The following is a 16693-nucleotide window of genomic DNA, read 5'->3' on the forward strand; positions in this document are numbered from 1 at the left end:
AGGCACCAGCTGCATACACCAAGGCTGGCGGGTTCGAACCCAGCCCAGGCCTGCTAAACAATAATGACAACTGCAACAAAAAAAATAGCCAGCGTTGTGGCAGCCTCCTGTAGTCCCAGCTACTTGGGCGGCTGAGGCAAGAGAATTGCTTAAGTCCAAGAGTTTGATGTTGCTGTGAGCTGTGACACCATAGCACTCTACCGAGGGTGGTATGTAAGACTGTCTCCAAAAAAAAAAGGAAGAAATATTCTTATTTTGAGGAGCAGTGACTATAAAGTGTAGTGTGAGCTAGAATAGCCCAGAACAGTTTACAAATGCATGAATCTCAGTTTATACTTCATTTCTAATAGCTAAATATTTATGATTTGATCACTGGAAACATAAGAATATTTTGAACTTTTGTTCCTACAATAGGATAACCAAACTGGTTCTATTCTTAGGCAGTTTTATCTCTTCACGGTCTGATAGCTGCTGAACAAAACATGTCTCCACATGACTATAGAAATACCTGATTTGATCTGGGCATGGTGGTTCACTTCTAGCACTTTGGGAGGCTGAGGTAGAAGGATCACTTGAGGCCTGGGCAACATAGCAAACCCCATCTCTACATAAAATAAATACTAGCTAGGTGCGGTAGCACATGCCTATAGTCCTATGAATTCTAGAGGCTGAGGCAAAAAGATCCCTTGCCAGGAGTTGTGAAAGTGAGTAAGCTATGATGATGTCACTGCACTCTATCCTTGATAACAGAGAAAAAAACTGTCACAAATGTATGTATACACACACTCACACACACATATGTATATATAGTTTATTTAAAAACTAAGCAGCATCATTTCATTAATTTGTTGACTGTTTTTTTCTGGTACTGGAATTTCTGGTTTTTAACTAGAAAACACTACTCTGTTCACACTCAACTGAGGTTCATTTCCACCTTTTAAAAGACAAACAGCAAATATATAAAAGATGATGGAGTGGGAGGTTTTGGCTGTTGGGATGAAAAGTGGCATTTGGTCAAGCTTACAAACTCACCTATTTGTTAGCTCTGTAAATCTTACTCCACATTTCATGAGTTTTCCTTTTCTGAGATGCAAACAAATAACCTACACAAAAAGCAGCCCTGAAGTCCCCCAAGGCCTATGTCCAACAAGGTTCTTATTAATCATTTTTAGGCTTCATCCTAGACAACAGTGGCATTTATGGTAGAAAACATCCAGCTCTGCACACCAGGACTTGCTATTTACAGGAGTCTGCTCTTTGCATGTATCGTAAATAGAATGGCATTAGGCCATTCTTGAAAATACATTTTCAGCTCTGTATCGTTACTTTCTAAAGAGGTCTCCATATAGGATTTAACATTGACAAAATAAGGCCAGGCTGTGCCTTAAATAGCTCTAATGTTGGTACAGTTTTATGGCATGTTCCACATTCAGTGTATCTAAGCAGGAATGAACTCTGTGGTTACACAGGTCTCCCTGCCAAATTTCAGTTACCTACGGCAAATATGCCAAAGTTCCATCAGATTACTTTGAGAAGTACCTGGTTTTAGTCATTTTTTGTTATCCTCAAAGGAAAATCATACTTTCTTTGGAGTAGGAGAAGTTTCTGTTGATTTCTGAATCTTCTTATAGTCTCCGCCAGCTGCAACTCACCATCTCTACAACTACTGCTCTAGTCCAGATGATTGTTATCTCTAGCATAGACTGTTAAAGTAGTCTCTTTTTTTGTTTGTTTTTTTGCAGTTTTTGGCTGGGGGCTGGGTTTGAACCCACCAGCTCTGGCATATGGGGCCAGCGCGCTACTCTTTGAGCCACAGGCACTGCCCTGTTAAAGTAGTCTCTTACTTGGCCTCTTCATTTCCATTTAGGTCCCCAGTGTTCTTTTTTCCACATAGCCATGATCCTTTTAAAAGATGTCAGATTGGGCTCCGTGTCTGTGGCTCAAGCTGCTAAGGCGCCAGCCACATACATCTGAGCTGGCGGGTTCCATCCAGCCCAGACCTGCCAAACAACAATGACGGCAGCAACCAAAAAATAGCCGGGCGTTGTGGCGGGCGCCTGTGGTCCCAGCTACTTGGGAGGCGGAGGCAGGAGAATCGCGTAAGCCCAGGAGTTGGAGGTTGCCGTGAGCTGTGATGCCACAGCACTCTACCCAGGGTGACAGCTTGAGGCTCTGTCTCAAAAAAAAAAAAAAAAAAAGGTGTCAGATTGTATAACTCTCATGCTCTGGGTGACTATCCATGGGTCTCTCTCTCTTTTTATCCTCCATGCTTCTCTAGCAAAGTAGCTTGAGGTTCTTATGTGGTAACTCAAGGCCTTAAAGAGTAAGCAGATGCTGCCTGGGTTTAGAAGTCCCAGAATGTGACTTTCTCCACATTCTATTAGTCAAAGCCCAGATTCTAAAGAATAGGACATAAAGTCCAACTTTCGAGGAGAGGAACAGCATTTATGTAGAGGGAGTACTAGAATTGTTGGGGGACATCTTTGGAGATTAGCTACCATACCTGAATTACCCAGATTATTTGCCCCAGACTACTACTTTTGCCTCCTTGTATCTCCACATTCATTCTGTTTCCTCTACACCAGGTCCTTTTGCTCCTGCCACCTAGGACCTTTGCTCTTTTAATTCCTATTGCCTGGACCATTCTTCCCTCATGTAAAAAATGTCTAGTTCCCACATTTTTTTTCACATCTTAGATCACATGTCACCTCTTTCTGCAGATGATCTCTGATCATTTAGACTTAAGTAATTATATTAGTGTTTTTTTTTTTATTACTTCATAACAAATCACCACAAACTTAGTAACTTAAAATAACACCTATTTATTAGCTTATAGTTCTGTAGTCTGGTACAGCTTGGCTGCATTCTCTGCTCTGGGTATCACAAAACTGAAATCAATCAAGGTGTTGACTGAACTGAGTTCTCATCTGGAAGCTCTTGGGGGAAATCTTCTCAGCTTATTCTTTATAAGAATTCAGTTCCTTGCCATTATAGGACTGAGGTCTCCATTTTTCCTTACTTGCTGTCAGCCGAGGGCTACTGTCAGCTACTACAGGCTGACCACATTCCTTGCCATCTGGCCCCCTCCCTCTTCTACAGCCATAAATTAGAGAAAATTCTCTGGCTTTTAAAAACATTGGTACATTTAAGGCTTAAATGTCATTGCATTTGTGTGCTGACTCCCATAAAACATAACCAATTGTAAAAGATTTCATGAATATATTCCACACAAAAATAAAAAGATAAACAAATGACTGACAAGACAGAACCATTTAATAGTTCCCTTATAATTAGTACTTGTTAGAAAATGAAGTTTGATATTATTTTTAGTTAAGCCAGCATTTACAGAGGCAAACAATGACCACAAGACTTTTTTTTACATGTCCCAAATAGTTTCTAAATTTTAGCTATGAAATTCAGCAGAGCCAAATTTGTTCTTAAGAGGTAGGATTTTTATGTTTATTCAATTGAAGTCTCTTATACCTTTCTGGGTCTATTCATTTCCAGATAGGAGTAGAAAGTGTAACCAAGTATTTCATACCATGCATTGACATGTGATGCCCAGTCTTCAAATGATGAATAATTTCTTTTTTTTTTTTTTGGTTTTTGGCCGGGGTTAGGTTTGAACCCGCCACCTCCGGCATATGGGACCTACTCCTTGAGCCACAGGTGCCACCCAATGAATAATTTCTTTAAGATAAAAGAAGTGACTTGCAGCAGGGCCATGTAAATGAAGAAGTTTCATATGGAGGAAATAACATCTTTGTGTATCTTACGATTAATCTCCTCTGGGTCCAGCTTCAGCAGGAGCCCCTCTGCTTTTAAAGGCTTCCTATAATGGCTCGGCTCCCATAGCTCAGGGTTAAGGTGCTGGCCACAAACACTGGGGCCGGCAGGTTCAAACCCAGCCTGGGCCTGCTAAACAACAATGATAACAAGAAAAAAAAAAAATAGTTGGGCATTGTAGCAGGTACCTGTAGTCCCAGCTACTTGGGAGGCTGAGGCAAGAGAATTACTTAAGCCCAAGAGTTTGAGGTTGCTGTGAGCTGTGATGCTATGGCAGTCTACCAAGGGTGACTATGTCAGACTCTGTCTCAAAAAAAAAAAAAAAAAAACACCTGGGCAGTGCCTGTGGCTCAAAGGAGTAGGGCGCCGGCCCCATATGCTGGAGGTGGTGGGTTCAAACCTAGCCCCTGTCAAAAACTGCAAAAAAAAAAAAAAAAGGCTTCAATGATTAGGTCAGACTCCCTAGCTTCATGTTAGCTGATTTGGGTCCTTATTTTAATCACAGCAATACCTATATTACTGTTTATTTGAATAACTGAGAGAAGGTATGTGTACACCAGGAGCCAAGAGTCTTGGGGCATTATCTTACAGTTTTGCCTGCTTACAATAGTGTATACTTTTTTCTTGTCCCTTCATCCTGGCTTTATTTTTCTTTATAGCATTATCTATATTATGTTTTCTACTTGCATTTATTTATAGTGTACCTCCCACACTAGAATATGTATTATTGATAATAAAGACTGTCATTTTGTGCATTATTGTATTCCTAGCACCAAGGTTGGTGTTTGCCACATTGTAGATGCTCAGCAAATACTTTATTAAATAAATCAATTTATTTAACAAAAGACTATATGGGAAATAATTTGGGCATTATTCCCAAAATTGTGGAGATGGGATTTGGGGGAAGGAAGTGGGTAGTGGATTGAGCATACAAGCATTATTTAAACTTTATGTCCAAAGGTACCAAAGAATATTCATTGGCTTTTCTTTGCATGAAAGACTTCTTATTTGACTGTTAAAAAATAAGTTTTGAGGGGCACTCACAGCTCAGTGGTTAGGGCGCTAGCCACATGCTCCAGAGCTGTTGGGTTTGATCCTGGCCCAAGCCTGCTAAACAAAACAAAACAAAAAAATTAGCTGGGCGTTGTGGCAGGCGCCTGTAGTCCCACCTACTAGGGAGGCTGAGGCAAGAGAATCGCTGGAGCCCAAGAGTTTGAGGTTGCTGTGAGCTATGACACTACGGTACTCTACCGAGGGTGACAAAGTGAGACTCCGTCTCAATTAAAAAAAAAAGTTTTGAGCAAGGAATTGTGTAAATGTCATGTACTTGGTATATTCAAGAGAAAACAAATTAGTTTTGTTGCTTATTAGTAATAATAGTGTGCTTTCAACTTTCAGTTATCATTTGTGTGTCTCCAAATAATATGAATGTCTTGTTGTGAGCTTTTGGAAATGGTTACCAAGTCTTCCTGCAATATACCTGATTACTTACTGTGGTATTTCTGTAGCTTTCCATATAATTGCTGTTCACAAATGCCCAAATACTAATAGAATAACCAACTGGGTTCATTCATATAGATATAACATAGAATGCCATAGATTTATATATAACTATTTTATATATATATATAAAACATAGTTTTAAAATACTTTCTGATCCTTCCTTTTCAGTACTAATTATAACACGCTTCTTTTTAATCCTCCCCCTTCTATAGACAAAACTTGCCAATGGCACTTCAAGTATGATTGTGCCCAAGCAACGGAAACTGTCTGCAAGCTATGAAAAGGAAAAGGAACTGTGTGTCAAATATTTTGAGCAGTGGTCAGAGTCTGATCAAGTGGAATTTGTGGAACATCTTATATCCCAAATGTGTCATTACCAACATGGGCACATAAACTCCTATCTTAAACCTATGTTGCAGAGGGATTTCATAACTGCTCTGCCAGGTATGTCTACAGGTGTTTATAAACCATTAATTTGATACAGTGGTGAGGGAACTGGTTCTCCAGCTATTCATCTCTTTGAAAAGATTTTATGACTTGATATTATAAATTGAACCCTTTAATTACACCTTCTTGGTGTAAATACAAAAAAAAAAATCAAACTCTAGAAATAAAGATTCCTCTTTTACCTATCTTCTCCTTATCACATATCCTACTATTCACGCCCCCCCCTCCCTTTTTGAGATAGGGTCTCACTTTGTTGCCCCAGGTAAAGTGCAGTGGCACACTCATACCTCATTGCAGCCTCCAATTCCTGAGGCTAAAATGATCCTCCTTCCTTAGCTTCCAGAGTAGCCGGGACTAGAGCCACATGTCACCCACCTGGCTAATTTTTCTATTTTTTGTTGAGACTGGATATCACTATTGCCCAGGCTAATCTCAAAATCCTGGGCCTAAGTCATCTTCCCTCCTCACCTCTCAAAATGCTAGGATTATAGGTATGAGCCACTGTGCCTGCCCAAGAAAGATTTTTAGTTGAGTGTTTTTTTTAAAAGAGAGGAGCCTTGTTATGATACTTGATAAATGAATACATAGATTAAAATGTTACTTAAAATACTTTTTTCTTGGAGGATGCTGTGGTTTTTCTGGATGCTTAATGATGATCTGGGACACTACAAAGTCATCTGTATTTTGGGGAAATGCTATCTCAAGAAAATACAAGGTTCTCATGTCTTGGAAGTTTATTTAAAAAAAAAATAGTACAAAAAAGGAGTGACTCTTATCTAAGATAGCGTATCTGTTGGGGAAGTGTTTCTGATTATGGGAAATTTACAAATTTTTTTCTATGGAAGTTATAGGAAATCTAGAAAATATAAAAAATACAAAATATAAAAATGGCATTTCCCAGAACTTCACCAGAGAGAACTACAACTATGCTGCTAATATTTTGGCAGGTATCCTTTCTGGTTTTTCTGGGTGTATGTATTTACCCATAAATGTTTTATAACATTTTTTTCTTAATGTATTCTTTTAATGTATTTTCCCAAATGTGTATTCTTTTAAAAAATACTTTTAAGTTATTACACCTTACTCTTTACAGTGGTTAAAGCACAGATTATTTAACCCTTTATTGAAGATTGAGGTAGTTTTAATTTTATACTCCCATTATAAACTATGCTATGGTGAATGGCTTTTTTTTTTGTGTGTGTGTGACAGAGTCTCACTATGTCACCCTGGTCTTACTACGTGCAGTGGCGTCACAGCTCACAGCAACCTCAAACTCTTGGGCTTAAGTGATAGCTGGGACTACAGGCTCCTGCCACACACCCAGCTATTTTTTTTTTTTTTTTGGTTGCAGTTGTTGTTGTTTAGCAGGCTTGGCCCGAGCTCAAACCCCAGCTTTGGTGTATGTGGCTGGTGCCCTACTCACTGAGCTACGGGCACCGAGCCATAGGGTGATTGTTCTTATACATTAATCTTGTGAGTACCCTAGGAAAAAATACTAAAAGGCTATATTAGGCTTGCCAGCCACATGCACCAAGGTTGGCGGGTTTGAGCCCGGACCGGGCCTGCTAAACAGCAATGACAACTACAGCAAGAAAATAGCCAGGAGTTGTGGCGGCGCCTGCAGTCCCAGCTACTTGGGAGGCTGAGGCAAGAGAATTGCTTAAGCCCATGAGTTTGAGGTTGCTGTGAGCTGTAATGCCACAGCACTCTACCTAGGGCGACAAAGTGAGACTGTATCTCAAGAAAAAAATTAAAAAAAAAAAAAAGAATTGCTATATTAAAGAGTATGAACATTTTAAAGTCCTTTAATAAATCCTGCCAAACCATCCTATAAGAAAAATAAACCAACTTGTAACCTTCCCAAAACTATATAATACTACTTTGTTTTATATTAGCCAATTATCTTTTTTATTTTTTTTAATGCCAAAAAAAGTTTTATTTCAAAAGTTCTAGTGGGCTGATTTAGGGGGTGGGGCTGAGAGAGAAGAGGTGCTATGGTGACCCCTCTCCTCTTAAGCCACCCAGTGCATTCTTTTTTTTTTTTTTTTTGTAGAGACAGAGTCTCACTTTATGGCCCTTGGTAGAGTGCCGTGGCATCACACAGCTCACAGAAACCTCCAGCTCCTGGGCTTAAGCAATTCTCTTGCCTCAGCCTCCCGAGTAGCTGGGACTACAGGTGCCCGCCACAACACCCAGCTATTTTTTTGTTGCAGTTTGGCCGGGGCTGGGTTTGAACCCACCACCCTCGGCATATGGGTCTGGCGCCCTATTCACTGAGCCACAGGCACCGCCCCGCCACCCAGTGCATTCTTAGTGGATATTAACACCTGACAGAGACAAGGTCAGGAAGGGGGGCTCTGGACCCCACAGGGCATGTTGGCTGGAACAGCATTGTCTATCTGCAGAGGTTTGGGCACATTCAGATTGTTCATGACTTTGATAAACTCACAACTTAGGGTGAACCAAGAGTCCACTCCTCCACAGTGGACACTGTGAGCCCATGGTAATCATGAGCAGGGTAGATCAAACAGTCCTGGAAGAATGAAGATCTTTTTGTGGACAGAGCAGTACAAAGTCTTACCACAGCCTGCATTCCCAGCTGTTTGGAAGGTTGAGATGGGAGGATCTCTTGAGCCCAGGATTTCAAGGTTATAGTGAGCTATGATTGTGTCACTGCACTTCAGCCTGAGTGACAAAGTGAGACCCTATATCTAAAAAAAGGTAGGAATGGAGGGAGGGAAAAGAAATGGAAGGAAGGAAGGGCCCAATTATCTTTTTTATTTTGTTTTTCCACACTACTAATTTATACTGCCCTTTAAAGCAAAAGAAATGCCTATTTATGTCTTTAAAATAACCATTTTAAAACTAAATTTTACCTTTATCTTTTGTTAAATAGAATAGATTTTTGCCCCTTCTTGCCTCATCAGATTTTGTTTTAGCCATAGGCAAACAGTTTTCCTTATACCAACAATCTGCGTGTACCTCATTATTTTGTTCTTCCCAGTCACTGAGACATGCTGCTATCTCAAGCTTTACCACTAAGAATTGAACAGGAGTTGATTAGACCTATGTCTCCTTTGCCTAATATTGATCCCTGGTGTGTATCCATTGACCACTGTATGAGGTATTAAATCATCAGTCTAATGCTTTCTGGCCATTTAAACTTATAAACCTATACCATCTGGCTGTGTTTAGTAAACCAAACTACTTTAAAAACTGCCTGTGATCCATTAAGGTAATGGGTTTATTTGGAGTGTTAGGTGACATTACTTCCAAAGAATTATTATAGGTACATAGTGAGTGATCAGGAGCAAGCTGGTGGCAGCCATTAAAAACATAGAAATGCATTTTGGAAACTTTTGATGGTGTAGAGAGTTTTAAGATAAAGATTCAGGAATTATACCATCACTGTATTTTGCATGAAGAACTAATTATTATATCCTTAATTGGCTTGTAGTCATGTTCCTTAATAAGAATTTGGTGATTTATGCCTCCATCTGCTTATGCTTAAATATGAGCATGTGATGCCAGCCAAAAAGATCCATTTAATGCTTTCTTTCTCAAGTCTGCTGAAAGTGTGACTGATAGCCATACAATCTGTATACTTAGAATAATGGTTAAGCACATTTTGATTGTTGCTAATGGCATCCAAGTGCATCTTTATGATTCAGGGAAAAGGCACAAAATGAAATAATGATATTCTTTTTCCTGTGGGTTAAGTTTGTGCTAAGGGACTCACAGTATTAAGGCATCCTTCTGAACTATTTACATCTGTAGAAAACCTCTGATAATGTAACCTGTGAATAGAAATAACTAAATGTTTTTATCTCATTGTGAATTTAGAACAGCAATCAAAAGAAGCTTTTAATGAGATCATCCTAATTTATAGGATTTTTTTCTTCTGATGCCTCAGTACAGTACACTGGTTAGTGGAGAACTTTTAATTGGGAAGCCCATCTAGTTCACAAATCCAAAATCTACTCTCCACTGTTTTCCTCTGCAGTCTACAAAATATTCTTTGAAATGCTAACCAAGTTATCTATTGGTATAAGATTTTTTGTTTGTTTTTGCTCATTTGGGTTTTATAGCACCAGCTATTCCCAAATGCAATTTTTTTTTTTTTTTTTTTATTTTGGCCAGGGCTAGGTTTGAACCTGCCACCTCTGGCTTATGGGACCGGTGCCCTACTCCTTGAGCCACAGGCACCGCCCTCAAATGCAATTTTTTTAATATCTGAAATTAAACTCATCCTTGAACTTAAACATACCTTTATTTCTCTCGAGATGTTCTCATACCAGTCTGTACTTTCTTCTCTGCTTTCTGCATGTCCAAAATTCTATAACCCAGCACATTCTGACTTAGTGCCTCTCCCCCAGTACATTTAAAGGATATTTCTTCTACTGAACAGCTTTGGAACTGCAGCAGTAATAGAAACAGAATGAGGAATGGACCTAATATAGAGATTTGCGGGAGGGGGTGGGGTGGGGTGTCTGAATCACAGAGTTTGAGATGCCATCCATAGAACATCCCCTAGTGCTAAAATCCATATAGATAGATGTGAATTGTTTTCTGAATTCCTTTTTATTTTTAATGTCTTGGGGGGGTTGCTGGTTGTTAGCTGTAACTTCCTTCTCTAAAGGAAGATGGAAAATACTGTTTTATTTCTGTAACCTTATAGAAAAATTATTGACACTCATTTTACCCAAGCCTCTGTTTGAAAAGGAACTGAACCACACTAGGGATGATGATGTGGCTTCATAGCACAGCAAATGCTTTTCTGTTTTAAAGGACCTTTTGTAAAAAAAAAAAAAAAATCATTCATCACCCTTTCATTCTTTTTCTTTGCTTTCCCCCCCACACACACACCAAAAGCTCGGGGTTTGGATCATATTGCTGAGAACATTTTGTCGTATCTGGATGCCAAATCACTATGTGCTGCTGAACTAGTGTGCAAGGAATGGTACCGAGTGACATCTGATGGCATGTTATGGAAGAAGCTCATCGAGAGAATGGTCAGGACAGATTCTTTGTGGAGAGGCCTGGCAGAACGAAGAGGGTGGTGAGCTTTTTAATGTTCTTACTGTTACAGAGCTTCAAAACCTAGCCATTCAGAGTCATTGGAAGATTGTTTGGAACCACTGAGACCACTTGTCATTTAATACAGTGATTTTTCTGGTTTGTAGCTAAAAATGTAGCAGAGAATAGTTGTTCATGAACTCAGCAGTTTTTCTTCTGACCAATCACTCATAAAATGTCATAATATTGTGTTAATATTGCTTTGCAGAAATAGTGGAAAACTGACCAACCCTACTGTTTATAAAGCATTCTGTTCTCTGGACAAAAATGGGTATCCTGCAAAAGGGATAATGGGCAATTTATCATGCAAGTAGATGTCTTTGAATCACACAGAAACCATCAAATCTTTCCCCTAAAATAATCCAGGACAAATGGTTTTCTTTTCCTTCAGAAGATTTCTTGCCGTTACCCCCATGCCTCTGGTGTTTTATCACCTTTGTAATGAAAAATTATTTTTTATGCCCAGCTAAAATAAGAACCTTAGCCATCAGGAAAAGTGAAAAATGAAATTTAGTGTGAATCATTGTTTCTTCTTAAGACTTATATTTTTTTTTGTTTTTTTTTTGTTGTTTGTTTGGTTTTTTTGTTTGTTTGTTTGCAGTTTTTGGCCAAGGCAATGGTTTGAACCATGTATGTGGCCAGGGCCTTACTCCGTTGAGCCACAGGTGCCATCTTAAGACTTAGATTTTCTCAAAATTTTATTGATTGGCTCAGCACCCGTAGCACAGTGGTTACAACGCCAGCCACATATGCCAAGACTGGCAGGTTCAAAACGGGCCCAGGCCAGCTAACAATGACAACTGCAACAAAAGAATAGCCAGGCATTGTGGTGGACGCTTGTAGTTCCACCTACTTGGGGGGCTGAGGCAAGAGAATCGCTTAAGCCCAAGAGTTTGAGGTTGCTGTGAGCTGTGACATCTCAGCACTCTACGGAGGGCAACATAAACTCTGTCTCAAAAAAAAAAAAAGATTTTATTGATTAATTCTAAATTCCCTGAAGCATGTTATAATTAGCAGTCTAGGAGATTTCACCAATTTTGTTGTTCTTGTACCATAATGGCACCATTTCTTTAGGACTTTTGGACAACATCTTTCTTTCTACAGTTTCACTATTAAGCAAATTACTTAGTATAATCAGATACTTTAAGCCAGGTTTAATAAAAGAAAAAAACAGACACTAATAGTTCGTAAATAAAATAATGGTGACATTAAGTATTTTTGTTGATAGAAAAAATAATAAGTATGTATGTACTCAGTTATATCTTTCCAAATTAATTTGATAAATTGTTATCTTGGATTGTGAAGAGATAGAAAATACTTAACTTTTTATTTTTTTTTATTTTTTTATTTTTTTGTAGAGACAGAGTCTCACTGTACCGCCCTCCCCGGTAGAGTGCCATGGCGTCACACAGCTCACAGCAACCTCTAACTCCTGGGCTTACGCGATTCTCTTGCCTCAGCCTCCCGAGCAGCTGGGACTACAGGCGCCCGCCACAACGCCCGGCTATTTTTTTCTTGCAGTTTGGCCGGGGCTGGGTTTGAACCCGCCACCCTCGGCATATGGGGCCGGCGCCCTACTCACTGAGCCACAGGCGCCGCCCAATACTTAACTTTTTAAAAGATAAATATTCATATGGATCCTGCTTTCTTTCCAATTTTCATAAATATGTTGTTGGCTTTTTTTATTTTAGGTCTTTGAAATTCAATGACACATAATAAATATAATGGCTTCTAAATGCTATACCAAGTACTTCAGATATTTTTGTCATTCTATTAGGAAGATTTTTTAAAATTTCTCTCAAATTTAATTAAAGTAATCAAAAACTAGGCAATTCTTTGATTATAGAACAATTGTATAAATATCTTCTTCCCGAATATGTTTTTTATTCTCACTTATTTTACTATTTAAAAAAATACTGTACACAGCTATGATTTTTTTTTTTTTTTTTTTGTAGAGACAGAGTCTCACTCTACTGCCCTCGGTAGAGTGCCGTGGCGTCACACGGCTCACAGCAACCTCCAGCTCTTGGGCTTATGTGATTCTCTTGCCTCAGCCTCCCGAGCAGCTGGGACTACAGGCGCCTGCCACAGCGCCCGGCTATTTTTTTGTTGTTGCAGTTTGGCCGGGGCTGGGTTTGAGCCCACCACCCTCAGCATACGGGGCTGGCGCCCTACTCACTGAGCCACAGGCGCCGCCCCCACAGCTATGATTTAACAATAAAAATACTTGGCTATAAATAAAGGCACATTCGATCCAAAAAAAAAAAAAATACTTGGGGCTCGGCGCCTGTGGCTCAAACGGCTAAGGCACCAGCCACATACACCTGAGCTGGCGGATTCAAATCCAGCCAGGGCCCTCCAAACAACAATGATGGCTACAACCAAAAAAAATAGTTGGGTGTTGTGGCGGGTGCCTGTAGTCTCAGCTACTTGGGAGGCAGAGGCAGGAGATCCGCTTGAGCCCAGGAGTTGGAGGTTGCTCTGAGCTGTGATGTAACAGCACTCTACCCACAGCGATAGCTTGAGGCTCTGTCTCAAAAAAAAAAAAATAATTAAATAATAAAAAAATACTTGGATTTACAAGTATTTCATACTTGGGAAATAAATAGTATAACTTAACAGTATAACAAACCAAGTAAGAATGCAGTTACAGGACATGTGGAGTACATCATTTTGCTATGAGTGCCAGGACCAGCCTTTGAAATAACAACAAATAACTGCCTGGGAAAATTTTAGGGCAGTTGGGGAATACTTCTCTTCTCCTCAGAAAGATGAAAACAAACTCTCTTCCAAATAAATTCATTCCTGTTCTTTTGAGTATTCTTCAAAGTGCTGACTGTATTCCCTTGTCATTGGCCACATGTGTCCTCTTAACTTGATATCCCCCGTGAAAATACAGGGTGTCCCAAAAGTCACCATACACAGGGAAAATGGGAAATTGTAGCTTTATTTACAAAGTATCACAAAATATTCACAGAATATTCTGTCCCTGTTGGTTGTCCATTCCATGTAGACCTCTTCCAGTATTCCCCTGACTTTCTTGCTTTTTCTATTTTTACCTGTTACTTTTCTTCTTGTGTCAGTTGTGCTCACTTTTATTACAAAAATTAATTTGTGATCAGTTTTTCTTTCAAGTTCCCGTTTACTATCTTTGAAAGTTCTTTCCATTTCTTGTAACCAAAAATAACTTAATATAGTATTCTAATAAATCTTTGAACATCTAAGATTTAACTTCCACTTTGCTGTTATTTTTTATGTCTAGATGGAATTGACAGTCTAGGATGTGAACTTCATTATTTTCTTTCTTGACTAATTCTGAGAAATGCTCTTTCTGCTCAATAATGGTAACACTTATAATAAAAGAACACTTGGGAAAGTCCATTGGCTTTTAATCTTAATCAGCAGATCATATTTTGTGATAACATTCTAAATTTAATATTTAACATTTATCATGTACTCACAGTCTTACTGTTACCAGGCATTTCACATAGCAGTGGTCCCTGTTGTCAATGAGTTTCCATCGTGAATGGTTTTAACTTAAAACATAGATAGAGGATGGGAACAGTGGCTCATGCCTGTAATTCTAGCACTCTGGGAGGCCAAGGCAGGTGGATTGCTTGAGCTCAGGAGTTCAAGACCATATTGAGCAAAAGCAAAACCCTGTCTCTACTAAAACAGAAAAATTGCTGGATGTAGTGGTGCATACCTGTAATCCCAGCTACTTGGGAGGCTGAAGCAAGAGAATCACTTGAGCCCAAGAGTTTGAGGTTTCTGTGAACTGTGATGCCACTGCACTCTACCCAGGGTGACCAAGTGAGACTATGTTTCACACCAAACAAAAAGAAAATGGTAGAGACTGAGAATCCAGTTTTCAACAACTATCCATTCTTTTTTTTTTTTTAGCACCTTTGATTTAAAGAAATCCAGTTTTTTGCTGTCGTAGTTGTTTGGGGGGTTTTTTTGTTTGTTTTGTTTTTGAGACAGAGTTTCACTTTGCTGCCTTCAGTAGAGTACTATGGCATCACAGCTCACAGCAACCTCAAGCTCTTCGGCACAGGGATCCTCTTGCTCAGCCTCCCAATTAGCTGGGACTACAGGCGCCAGTGTCTTGCTCTTGCTCAGGCTGGTCTTGAGCTGTTATGCTCAAGGCAATCCACCTTCAGCCTCTCACTGTGCTAAGATTAAAGGCATGAGCCACCATGCCTGGCCTAGAAATACTGATATTTTAACAAGGCATGACAAATACAGTGATGTAGAAAACAAGATAAAAATTTAATATGAGTTCTCTTTCCTTAGGAAATAGCGGTAGTATCATTGCATATGCAGAATATCTCAGAGTCCCTGTATACAATTGCTAGAGATTAAAAGGAAAACAAGTATCTTGGGAATGGTGGGCATTGAGAAAAATAAAATAAGAGCATGGGCTCAGGAGTCAACCCTACAATCTTTGCATTCAAAATCTATTATTTGCCTGCAAAGGGCTTATAGAATAAGATTGTTCAGAGAAGTGTACCTTTAATCCTGAGTTATTTTATAATGTATCTTGTTTGCCCTTTTCTTTATGCTGGTGTATTATGTTTCATTAGGCCATTTTCTAAAAACTATTATTTTTGCTTCTCCATTAGGGTCAAAATCTTCCTGATAGGAAATTTCCTCACCTAATTTTCAAGGTATATAATAGAGCGAGGGCAGGGAAAAGCACTCCTGGAGACATTAAACAATTAATTATATTGTAATGGAGCTATAGCGGGAGGAGTGGATGACTGGCCCAGAGAAAACGTGATTTCTCTGGTGCCAGGATTACACTCAGAGGCATTTCTGCTTATCTCCACTTTGCAAGGCACTATGCCAGTGAGAACAGCAGTTAGTACACCCATAGTGGGGTTTACTAGCTTCCACACCGTGTTTGGTGGGTTCTTAACTTCAGGATGAGGAATTAAATTTTTTACCCAGCAGGAAGTGATTGCCATTTACTGATTTTTTTTGGTAACAAAGATCTAGCTTGGGATATGAGTATTCCAGAGATGTGCTGTCAGAAGGAAGGAGATGCTAACAAATGTTGCTCACTGGAATCAGGAAAGGTAGTAAAATGCATATGTGTGTATACATAGCCAGGAACACACCTGTGAAAGTCAATTTCATGACTTAGACTTGACAGCACAGTGCTCTTAGGTATTTCTTTTCATCTTCTTCCCTCCCTGCTGCTGGACACTCCTGTGATCCCTTTGTTTTCTGTTGAAATGAACTGAATTGCTCCTTTCAAATCATAGCTGCACTGATCACCAACAGCCTCGGTGACTGAGCAACCTTATCCAACACAAGTAAAGACAAAGAAAATGTGATCTCCATGACAGAGTATTTGCTGCTGCCCACAACACCAGGCTCTACTGACAAACATGTTCTCAGTGAAACAAATGACACTGGGGCATGTGCTACTTCAAAAATAATAGTTACCATTACTAAGAAAAGTTTCAAAAAATGAGGCCGGTGAATCTATACAGAAGTCTTAATAGACAAGAGAGGAAATTAATTCTGATTACATTTGTCGGTTGATATTTCTAAAGGTCTGATATTCTGATGTTAGAAATAATCATGTTTTACCCAAAGCAAATCAATGTTGGTAGAGTTATTCAAGCTCAGAGAATTACTGCTTGACCTGGGACTCCTAAAATTATGGAGATTATATGGAATGGTAGCTGAAAATATTTAATGAGCCAGGCGTGGTTGCTCACACCTGTAATCCTAGCATTCTGGGAGGCTGAGGCGAGTAGATTGCTTGAGCTCCAGAGTTCGAGACCAGCCTGAGCAAAAGTGAGGTTGCTGTGAGTTATGATGCTAATGCCACAGCACTCTACCAAGGGTGACAAAGTAAGACTCTTTG

At 39.4% G+C, this 16693-nt stretch overlaps 1 protein-coding gene across 5 annotated transcripts in view; it reads left to right on the forward strand.

The window, feature by feature from the left end:
- The window catches only part of BTRC (beta-transducin repeat containing E3 ubiquitin protein ligase), a 204126-nt gene that overhangs the window by 164600 nt on the left and 22833 nt on the right, over nucleotides 1-16693 (forward strand). For all 5 annotated transcript variants that reach the window (XM_053584718.1, XM_053584721.1, XM_053584720.1 and 2 more), the window contains 2 exons: nucleotides 5502-5733; nucleotides 10609-10795. In XM_053584718.1, the coding sequence (XP_053440693.1) occupies nucleotides 5502-5733; nucleotides 10609-10795 (419 nt within the window). The remainder of the gene's footprint in view (nucleotides 1-5501; nucleotides 5734-10608; nucleotides 10796-16693) is intronic.

Source organism: Nycticebus coucang, chromosome 3 (assembly GCF_027406575.1).
Source record: "Nycticebus coucang isolate mNycCou1 chromosome 3, mNycCou1.pri, whole genome shotgun sequence".
NCBI classification, from domain to species: Eukaryota; Metazoa; Chordata; class Mammalia; order Primates; family Lorisidae; genus Nycticebus; species Nycticebus coucang.